An 11,347-nucleotide genomic window follows, 5' to 3' on the forward strand; every position below is an offset into this window, starting at 1 on the left:
TCAACACCGGGCCTTTTAAAAATTTGGGAAATATATAAAGGAATCCTTGGAGGGTTGGGGATGAATACTAACACGCGCATCGTGGAATTTCAAGTTTTGTTGTCGAATAGATGCTCATTGTCATTTGCAAATAGCTCTTCTTGATTTCTTCCTTCGTCTTGTGCATATTAATTTTAGTTGTATGAAACAAAGAGCGCTTGGCTTCTGGAGGAGTTCCCAGCGACAGCGTCATATCCCATGTCATATTAGCAATAGTTATATTCACAATTATTATATTTCTCAGGATGCCATTTTTTGCGGGGTTCGTAGATGGTTTGTTAGGAGTCTGGGGCCGTTGATCGTCAACTAACCAGAATCGGTCTCGATTGTCCACTTAGGAACATCTCCACCGAAGTTATCCACCTAGGAAACCAACTTCAATTCTGGCGTCACCACCGTCATTGGTACGCCTACCATTGCTTTTTGGTAGATGAGTGCTGCAGAGACCTGGGAAATATTAACGACCGAGTAGCTGTCAATGAGGTCTGGACATCCGCCTGTGCCCAACCTGCTCCCGATGAATTTCCAAACATTTACCTCAACTCTGAAAATTCTGTCGCTAACTTTTTTCATTCAGGCCCGGATTTTCAGGCTTCGAGTCACTCTTCTTGACGGACTGCTCCACAATCCAAAGGCCGCCGTTGTGGGGCAAGAACATCAGTTTCAAATGAGCATCGAGCTTAGACTGTTGAGGCGTGTTTCAACGCGGTTTAGCCCCGCCAGGATCCTGGGAAGCTGCGATGCCTGCAATGCCTGGGGCGTTTGATCCTAGTGCAATTTGCGTGTCCTCGCTGAAAGTTGTGAAATCGGCTATCTCGACCCTGCTTCAATATGAAGGTGTACCAACCGCCTTTTCCAGACCCCCTCACTCCATGGTTTTATGCAGACGATACCCTGCAGGAGTCCCCCGGGTGTATCACGTTTTACACCGTATGCTTGAAGTGGAATAATAGGATATAATTCCACGCGGGACCAAGCTGTGATACAAGGCAGCGACTGTGAAGAGTCTTTGTCAAGAAAACCTACTTGTAACATCGACAATCGATATCTTGTGAGGCGAGATTAACTCTTAGTTTCCCTTGCATTCCTACTCCGTAGGGTGTACTGAGACTGGTTCCTTGGCTCTGACAATGCAGAAATTGACTACCACTGTCTTGAACCTAAATTTAGACACGAGAGGCTCCGTCAATACCCCTTCTGGAAATTCCGAGTTTTCGATCTCTGTAATCTTTCTTGGCTACCTCGACATTTTCGACCCGAGGGTTCTGAGCTAGCTAGATAATATCACTATGCTTGTTACAGGAATAATTAACAGAACAAGTTGTTAAATTAAGCATGGGGAGTAGAAGGCTTAAACTCAAACTGAGCTGCGGGAGTGGACACGACGGGCCTAGTTTGCAATCTGTCGATCACGCCTTTGTTTGATGCCTCGCTCTAGCTTTGGCTAGCCTGGAATCTTGACGCGACGTGCGCTATAATCTCAGCCATTCAGGAGCTGGCGGGGACTAATTAGCCGTTACAGTCTCGAGGAATTAAAATGATCAGGGAGCATGGAACAGAGCCACTGGCAGCAAACTGGGCTTCACCACTTGTGGGCAAGGATAGAAGCATTGGTCCCTTTCTACTTCTTATCCTAGAGAGGAAAAAGCTCCCTGTCGATGATGAGAACCACGAGAAGGATGATCCCGAACGGTGAAACAAATCCCGGCGGTGCATATGGGATTCTCATCTCTTCGATCCCGGCTGACAATCGTCGTGGAAGTCGCGCAGTGTGAAGTGAGGCATGTTTGTTTGCCCCTTGATCATCGGCAATCTTGTTGGACTGGATTAATCGAATGTTATCTCACACCTCTATCGCGGGGCTGCTTGTGATGACAGCAATCGCAATCGCCTTTCTCTTTATTATTCTTGAGCGGGTTGGAAGCTCCTCAGGTTTTCGCGGCATGTGCCCTTTCGCAATCAGTTGGGAACAGGGGACGAGCCGCCATTTCCACCACCAGCACCGCTCTCTCCACTCTTTCTAACGTCCTTTTGTTCCTGAATAATCCGGTCGTTACTCAGAGCGCTTTTGTCGCATTGTACCATACATTTTATACTCCATGATTCAGCTTCCTTTGCTCGGCCTTTGCGTTCACATTGTGTGAAGTTGCGGAAGGGGTATTTGACATGCGGGACATTGCTTTTATATCTCCACTTAAATGCTCTGTTTCAACGCAGAGAAGAGAGTGTGTGCCTCCGAGAAATGCCAGATTCCACTCCGAGGTTCGCGCCTAGGCAAGCGTAAGATGACCGTCTAGAACTCGGTCCATCATTCCCTGGTCCCATTTTAGCAGAGGTTTGCCGGGACCTATTTCTATTCAAGCGACCGCAGTTGACCCTTGAAGTCCGCCCCATCATTTTTAATTTATGATGTGGGCTCTCAATAGCCCTTATGATTATTTCCCTGAATGCCAACCCTCCTTTAGCACAACCATCCGTCTGGTCCCTCACCCTAGTCCCGCCTGATCTACAATGTCTATTTCGACGGACCTCTATAATAAGACTACTATGCGCTATCGTTCTCTCGTCCTTTTACCCAAGAAGTTCGAGAAGTTCTCATTTCGCGAATCCCCGAACTCAGCCCTAAAACTTCATTTAATGAGCACCAGCCCTGATATAACTCCCGAGGAATAACTACCTTGGCCTTTTGACGTGCCCAGCTCACTCATTGTCTGGCGCGGGGCGTCTGATTTTTATTCTTTTATTTTACAAACTGAAATTGCATGATTCCCACCAAATCGCGACCCCTCTCACTACTTAACTCTTTCCTCGCGCTGAATGCACCTCAAAAGGAGAAAAGTCCAGCCATCCAGACCTTTTAGAAACGAAGAATCCAAAACAAAGACCGGAATTTCCTTTTCAAATCTACAGCGCTTTCGCGCTGATTCTACAATACGATTTACTTACGAATCATCAGGCAGCCTGCTAGGGCTTGATAGCTCTAGCAGCGCCGATATACAACCGTGACGCTGGCGGATCCATATCGGGATTATCAGATTGATTATTCGGCACAAGAGCAGTCGAAGGCTCAGGAACAACAAAGTCAACTGGTTTACCAAGCAAATCAACAATCTACAACGGCACTTCATCATGCGGCGAGGTCTGATGTTGCCTTCCTCTCAGGTGGCCAGCATCATCAATCCTTTCAGCAGCCGCAACAACAGCAACCATCCCATCACCACCACCAGCAAGCGTCGCCGCCTCAGCGGCAACAGCAACAGCACGGACAACACGGGCAGCCGGGCGTTGTTGCGTTGTCCTCTGCAGGATCCCATAACGCTGTACGCGACATCCAACCACCTGTCTTACTCCCCGCGCAGATGGTAGCACCCCAGCTTCCACCTCACTTTAACACCGGCCCGCTCCACCTACCATCATATGCGAGTAAGCGACACGGGTCGAAAAGGGCGCGCATCGATGAAGGGTCTGGTGAACCAGGTGATGATCACACAGCAGGACTCAGTCTTTCAATGCTCTCGGATACATCTCACGGGGATGAGCGGCAGTCCACCGATATGCTCTTGTCTGCGCAATCAGATCCCACATCGCACCACCAGCCTCCATCTCAACACGAATACCAACAGACGCCCTCGCTGCACCAGCAACACCACCATCACCATCGATTGCCTTCTCAAGCCACTCTCGTAGGCGCCCAGCGCTCCGATGCAGAATTGACATCACCTGGGGGAGTATCTGGGCCTCCAAGCGTGGTTGGCCAACCAGGGATGCCGGATCCCGCACCACGACCGCGAGGGCCCAAACTAAAATTTACCCCGGAAGAGGATGCCCTGCTGGTAGAGCTGAAGGAAAATAAAAACCTAACATGGAAGCAAATCGCTGATTTCTTTCCCGGTCGGACCAGCGGCACATTGCAGGTTCGCTACTGCACCAAATTGAAAGCCAAGGCAACGGTCTGGACGGATGAGATGGTACGACTGTCATTTTCTGCTTGTAATCAGGCACTGCCAGTCACTTGTGAAGACAACTGGTTACGGGTTGGGCTAACATCCCTCATAGGTACAACGGTTGCGTAACGCGATCCACGAGTACGAAAATGACCGCTGGCGTGTGATCGCGAATAAAGTTGGAAGTGGGTTCTCACCTGCAGCCTGTCGAGACAAAGCCACAGAATTATAGCAGAAAATCATCGCGGAAATCTCCCTGCTTTTGGCCCCACTTAAGAGATAATTCTAGGATACGGTGAGGGTTTTCTTCCCGTGGCTATGTACGATGTGGAGGTGTACGTCTGCTTTTGCTTTGTCGGAGTAGTTACGTTGTTCCCTGTTTGCTCCCTCAGCCTTGTTGTTACAGCGTTCGCAGAGAAAATTCTATCGGTTCTTCCATATGACTTCGACTTAATACCGCCAACCCCTGTTAGTTTCTCCTCCTGCTGCTATCCCTGGACCGAAAACGAAAAGATAAAGGAAAAATGGGGATGACGACAGGTTCAAGACTGACCCGATATAGCCTGAGGGCGTACGAGAACATTGACCTAGAAAGGAGAAAAAATAAAGAAAAGAAAATTGCTAGAGTGAAAACTTTTATATTGGCGCGTGCTGGAAATCCAAAACATTAATATAGCGGCGACTCCCAAAAGTCACACACGGATCACAAATTACTTTCCTTAGCATCGCGAATCCCCCATCTGCCGCGAACGAACTGTACCCGTTTGTTCTGTCTTAGGGCGTCTGTGACTATCCTCCGGCTGCTCTGCTTGTCTTATCTACTTTTGTTTCGGCTGATGATACTTCCTGGGTGAATTGGATTGGTTAACGTTTGGCATTGCACAACAATGATACCCAATTTTTTACTTTCTTATCTGTCATTTATCCGGTAGGGCGGGATGGGGGCTTTTTACTTTATTTATGATTTCCCAACTGATGACACTCGTTAATAACTAGTTCCTAATGTCTTTTTTTTGATGTGGATCGGGATTCTGTAGGTTAAGTTAAATGGTTCTGAGGGAAATCAGGAATGGGGCGAGGTTTATATATTTCGAAACGTTCATTCTTTATTGGTTTTTGATTGATCTTCACGTCTTGCACGGTGTGAATATTCTGCGACTATGCTGGCTAGCGATTTTCTTGTCCTCGCATTTCTCATATTTTTCAGGCAGAAATGTAGAATAGGAGCGTTTAGGTCCTAGGGATAAGACGGCTTGTGATGAATATCCAAGGTCTTTGCTATGGATTCTATTTCATATGGGAATCATTTTCTTGGTGTGCCATCATGGCCTGTCATTTTGTTTGGTACGGGTGTCGCTGTTGAGTGTGCATAAGGATACTGACAGAGTGTCTAGCAAAGAGGCTGAGGCTACTCCGAGGCTGAATATGGAGAAGTGAAAAACGCGTAGGAGAATTGTCAACACAGAAACGACCGTTTCCCGACTGTCCAACCTATGTGTATGCGGCTTTGTGTAGTTTTCATTCCCCTGTTCATTTATGTAGTCCCGGTGGTCTCCTGTACTCCCCGAAGTCTCACCGATTCTTTATGCATATAGAAAGGCGTTTTGTTGTGACATCGTAATGTGAGCCACGTTAGCAATTCTGCGAAAAGGTTACACACAAAAAGGCTACCAGGGAAAGGGAAACTAAGAGTTGCCTCTCGAGGGTGGAAGAGAAGAAGGAGTCTTATTCCAATTCCATTCCATAACAAACGTCGGTGGGTTCCCCTCTTGGAGTCTGGATGGAGGTTATTTGAGTCAAGAAAGGGAACAGGGCTAACCCTAACGGAACCCAACTTGGCAAGAACTAAAATCGACCAATTAGGGTAAATATAAATCACATGATACCCAAGCATAGTTTAGCGGATAATGACTAATCATCTTGGATCCATGGACGATCCGGTTGGTTGCTTGAGGTCCAACGTCAACTTCAAACTCATACCTCAAATACCACCATTACACCACCTCACCCTTCAAACCACAACCACCACCTTTTCCAAGCCCCATTGGCAGTCGGAATAATGTTTGCTCATCGAACTGCCTTCACTCTCGCCCGGCGTACCCCCATTAGGGCTCTTGCCAGGCGGTCTTTTTCCGCATCAGTCATCCGACGTATGCGCCCGCGTTTCGATTTTCTCCATTCCGTTTTCACATTGTCGCCCAATTTGTGTTCCAACGACTTTTCAACAACGCTCAATTCTTAAAAGCGCTTTTTGGTCTCGTGAATTTTCGAACTGATTGCTAATTTTCCACCTTCATTCTTTTCCAGGCGATGCTGGGAAGCCGGCCACGTCGAAATGGGACCCTAAGCCCGGAGAGCCTGTAGGCAAGCTTGTTTCATTCGAGGGTTAGTCAACGGATTTTCGTCTGCTCTAAACTCGTCCATCTTTATCTCGATTAGGTGTTCGGCATCGTATACTAGTTTATGGGCAATTGATTCATTTGATCGTACAGCTACAGCTGTTGTCAATTGCCCAAACCTGATCGGAATAACATTACACATGACACTTGGGAAACAAACTCTGACTGTTTTAACATAGATATCGCGGAACAAACCGACCTTCTACCTCCCGGTGCGAAGCCCGGAACCATGCCCACAGACTACGAACAGGCAACCGGCTTGGAAAGATTGGAACTTCTAGGAAAAATGCATGGAATTGATGTTTTCGATATGCGACCGCTTGATTCGTCGAGAATGGGTGTGTGGCTTCCGGTGCCTTTTATTCCGTATCTCATTCAAACATGCAATCCTGGCTAGTGAAGTTGAGACTGCGGGTAATATTTGGGACTGAACCCATATACAAATTTTGGCAGGAACCTTAAATGACCCGATCATCGTCAAATCTGGTGGAAATGAGCAATACGCCGGCTGCACTGGATACCCCGCGGACTCCCATTCTGTCGTGTGGCTCACGGTAAGGACCATTTCAATTAGAGTTCCATTCTCCATCCATGCACTTTTCCATTTGGGTCATACGGCGGTGACTTATCTGATACGTATTCTAGGTATCCCGCGATCGACCAATCGAGCGATGCTCAGAGTGTGGAAACGTCGTTAAGATGGAATATGTTGGACCTGAGAACGATCCCCATGCTCATCACGGTACGTGGGCTTGTTCATTACATAAATCATGATTTGACTTGTCAATTTGTGAATGATGCATATTCTTCAAATATGTATTCGGATGTATCACAATGCTGACGTATATACGTTTAGATGAACACCACCATGCTCACGAAGATATAAAGACTATGGCTGACTTTGTCAAGCCCGAGTACTGGTATAAATAAATAAATACCTGAGCGTCTTTGAGAGAATGAGGAAATGCTTTTGACATTGTCTGCCTACTTTCGAAATATGAAGTCACATATTGACCTTATGTAGAACATGTCAAAAAAACAATATTTTACCAATTCTGTTCTCTCATCATCTCAACACACATACGCATGGCGAACCCCGTCTCTCTCTCTGTATATTTCTCATTTGCATTCTTACCTTATTGCGATCGCGTGGGTCACATACCGACTCTACTCAATCTCCCAGCTGACATTTTCTTTTCATTTCCTCATGTAGATTAATGTAGCTTTTACAACATGAACAAAGAGGGGATCTTTTGTTTCTTTTCTTTTCTTTTCTTTCTTTTTTCTTTTTTCTTTTTCTTTTTCTTTTTCTTTTTTTTTTTTTTTTTGACCATTGATGGAGGTGGAAGGATGGTTGGTTGTACAACAGGGCACCAGCAACCGTGGATATTGAGGCATTTGATAGTCTAGATGCTTTCAATTTACTTTCAGGTATTACATGTTGGCCCGTACAGCCAAATGGCCTGCAAAGTAAAAGTACAAATTAATTAATTCATTATCTAATTTTGGCATCAGCTCTGCTCCCTTCAACCTCGTTTCTACTTCATTCGATTTACATTCTGAGTACCAAGGTCTTTTCGAACCGCACATTCAATTATCTGTGATCACTAGGCATTGTTGGAAATTATCCTAATTGTCAGTTCACACATTCCTCAATACAAGTTATTTGATTTGATCAGACAACTTGTTCAAGACACTCAAAACACCCTATAGATGTGCACAGATCCATGCATTTATTCACATACCTCCCCTGTCTCTGATAGAATATGTCTGTCACAGTCAACAATCCTGTCTCTCCCTGTACTGATTTTGGGTCTCCTTCAGTTCGCCCCAGAGTAGCATGAACATAGCTTTGATCGCCAGTTCACGTTTTACAAAAAGCTTCTCACTCTACCAAGATAACTATGGATCGTTGAAGGATGCATGTTCAGGTTCAATGGTTTTCTTGTTCGCTCTCAGATTCTTCGCCTATGTCCCTTGATTATTTCAGTCTTCGTGCCCCTTTTCTTCGGAAAAACAGTTAACGGTCAACCTCCAAGACGTAACTATTATGAGTCATAACGCTCCTTTTACATCCATTCCCACCCTCTCTTTGGGAGATAAGTTCTTTTTGGCCGCTTCAACCTAATGTAGGGGATGAATTTGAGTGGACCAAAATAGGAGCTGGATGTCAAAAGTCGGTTCTTTTATTGCTTTCCCAATATTCTCTCTCTCTCTCTCTCTCTCTCTCTCTCTCTCTCTTGAGATTTCCAACCCTCACCATGACAAAGGGCGACTTTGTTTCTTCTCCCCGCACAGGGGAGTTGTATTCATTGTGGCAATGGGCTGGGAAGTGCCTTGCTCCGCTCTTGCAGTTGGGGTTGGTGCACATCATAGCATATTCGTCTCCCCACACGTACGTAAATATATTACCTAAATAAGTACAATCGTACGTTAGTTGCATATCAACGGTGTGGAAATGTAACTGCTTCCTTGGCAAAAGTTGGAAGATACCGTCAGTATGGACAGATTAATGCTGGAGAACCTAATGTGTTGTTGATCACGTCCTAAGGGACGCCTGATATCCAAAGGTTCTCCATTTGACGAAAGGGCTATTCACACGATGTTACTGCTCTCAGAGGACAGTGAAGACTGAAATTGTTGAATCAAACATCAGCGGAGATGTGGTGGGATGAATTGTGCGCTATGTAGCAATACCACAAGACAATAGGTCATGGTTACATGCTAGTACCTATGATTCCCCATCCCAGCCGGCCATATCACTGTTCATCTCTAGTGCAAAATTAAAATTTCCTGAAAGCTAGCGCAGTTTGCGACAGACCACTATCAACGGCGTTGACGAAATGGACCACATTTCTCACGGTCGAGGAATGTCTAGCTCGTTGAAAAAGTAGAAAATTTGTGGACGTATACATATTGGGTTCCGGAGAGTAGCACCCCATTCCTGTTGGACTACCGGAGCCAAGGCTACGGAGAACGGAAAATAACCACCTCCCCCTGTTTTAAGCACAACCCATTCAGCGAAATCAAACAGCTGCCGCAGATATCGCTGAAGAAACTAGGAGAAGCGTGGGGATCAAGGCTTACCGGGGACGGAACGGCCGATATTTTGGAGATAGTAAAACACGCACCGCGACACAATCAGCAGAATCAGAGAGCAACATCTTTTAAAGTGCTGTGCCGTTGTGCTATCTGCTCGGGTAACTTCTTGAACAAAAAGACGGAAAACGGTGCGAACAAGTGCCACGCAGCCTGATTGAACAGGAAACATTCCAATGCATACACAACAGCTAGTAGAGTATATCCATACCCGAACGAATAGGGACAGACGAGTATCAGCGGCTGATGGTAGGAGTGGTACGAAGTAGGATGCGGATGTTCAACTCGGGTTGGCAGAACGATGATGAAAATACGCAAAGCAAAAAAAAGCAAGTCCTTTCAGAATATGCACTCGGTAGACACGCGTAAGCGAGTAGACATGGATGACGGAACGAAATACTCCACAAGCAGGCTGGCTAACAGGAACTTGACGCCCTCGGGTGGTATAGAAGGAGGAAACATCTGGAATTAAACTGCAATTAGGGTTGAATTTTGTAGTCATATGTTCGGTCAAGCATTCCCGGCAAATCATCCAGTGTCTCAAAATAATACATCATCAGGTAGTCTAGGAAACCCCCTTTTATCCAGTGGTGGTTTAGGAGGAAACCTAAGGAGCATATTTTCAGTATCTCAGGTCGTGTCTACACGATTATTTTCTGATTGCCCACGAGGATAAATAATCGAGATTGCGGGACAGAGAAGACTAAACCTTGATCGATCTCGCCTTCAAAGCTCAAGACGAATAATAACTAATCGTGAGTGATAACTAAACAGATTCTTGAAACAAGAATATTATCGTATCTATTGAAGCTTTGAAGGGTTGATTCGGATTGGCCGGACTAAAAGCCTGGTTGCGCAAACTGACAACACAGAAAGTGCTATTCGCAGGTAAGCAATGGGATCTAGCTTCGTGGTTCGGAAGCACCGAATTCCGAGAGAAAACTGCAACGCAAACTTTAGAGAGGATGGCCAGGCGAATGAAGAGTCGTTGACTCACAACCTGTCGGCGGGGAAGGTATTGCGAATGGTAAGTCGTCGTTCCTGGAACGATATCACTGGGGTATATTAGGACGATTGAGGGGAACACACCCACCATCTTTGCAAATGTTGGTGAGGCACAGAGGGAAAATGCGGCAAAAGCAGTAGAAAGATACACCAAGAAAGGGCAATTCTTGTCCTCCCGCACATGGAGCACAGAATCATACATTCATGCTTGCGGCCAGTGTAGTTTTATCCAACCAAGGCTTCAGGTGTCTTTGACACAAGCAAGCATCCACCGGGTTGCATCCGGTGAATATACCTGCAGCAAATGTAGCAGCACCTGTAAAAGCAGCTAGTTAATAGATAGCAAATAACATAGCAAAATGTGACGAGTGAAGCTGCATGGCGATACTTCTTCTCCCGTTGGCGGTCTATTCGCTACAGACCGTACCAATATTATGTTCGGTGTAGCACGTCTGTAATGGTTAAATCAGGATAGATTCCTGATGTTTCCTTGCCCTGACAGAGTATGTGAATTGGTCTACCTCTTTGACGACGACAAGGTGGTCGTTGAGAGAACCCAACGAATCTCCCCCGACGAAAGGGAAATAGCAAAACGAAAATAACGACGCGCGCTGTGTCGGAGTGCTGAAACAGTTTTTACTAAATAACGCCTCAGATGAAGGAAAGGATTACTAAGAACCAATGTAGATAGATACATCCCTCAAAATTGAGGAGCGCAAGATCAAAATCGTCCAACCAACTGGGCCGCCAAGTGTAGAAAATCATGAGAAATAAATAAAAATTAAAAGCAAAAGCAAAAGGAGATGTTTTATACTGAATGTTCGTCAATGAAATGAATGAATTGCGGTTGACCGCTCGTCT

The 11,347-nt window shown here is 45.8% G+C and overlaps 2 protein-coding genes across 2 annotated transcripts; both read left to right on the plus strand.

Moving 5' to 3' along the window:
- Positions 1 to 2,550: 2,550 nt before the first annotated feature.
- Positions 2,551 to 4,215, plus strand: HCAG_04563 (predicted protein; the record flags this gene model as incomplete). Its single annotated transcript, XM_001540673.1, has 3 exons — positions 2,551 to 2,604; positions 3,024 to 4,007; positions 4,096 to 4,215. 3 exons carry the CDS (start codon positions 2,551 to 2,553, stop codon positions 4,213 to 4,215), a joined length of 1,158 nt encoding a protein of 385 aa, XP_001540723.1.
- Positions 4,216 to 6,042: 1,827 nt separating this feature from the next.
- On the plus strand, positions 6,043 to 7,312 carry HCAG_04564 (cytochrome c oxidase polypeptide IV, mitochondrial precursor; the record flags this gene model as incomplete). Its single annotated transcript, XM_001540674.1, has 6 exons — positions 6,043 to 6,133; positions 6,291 to 6,368; positions 6,562 to 6,720; positions 6,836 to 6,936; positions 7,028 to 7,124; positions 7,239 to 7,312. The coding sequence occupies 6 exons, from the start codon at positions 6,043 to 6,045 to the stop codon at positions 7,310 to 7,312; spliced, it is 600 nt and encodes a 199-aa protein (XP_001540724.1).
- Positions 7,313 to 11,347: the final 4,035 nt, after the last annotated feature.

The sequence above is a fragment of the Histoplasma capsulatum genome, genomic scaffold (assembly GCF_000149585.1).
Source record: "Histoplasma capsulatum NAm1 scaffold_4 genomic scaffold, whole genome shotgun sequence".
Lineage (NCBI taxonomy): Eukaryota > Fungi > Ascomycota > Eurotiomycetes > Onygenales > Ajellomycetaceae > Histoplasma > Histoplasma mississippiense.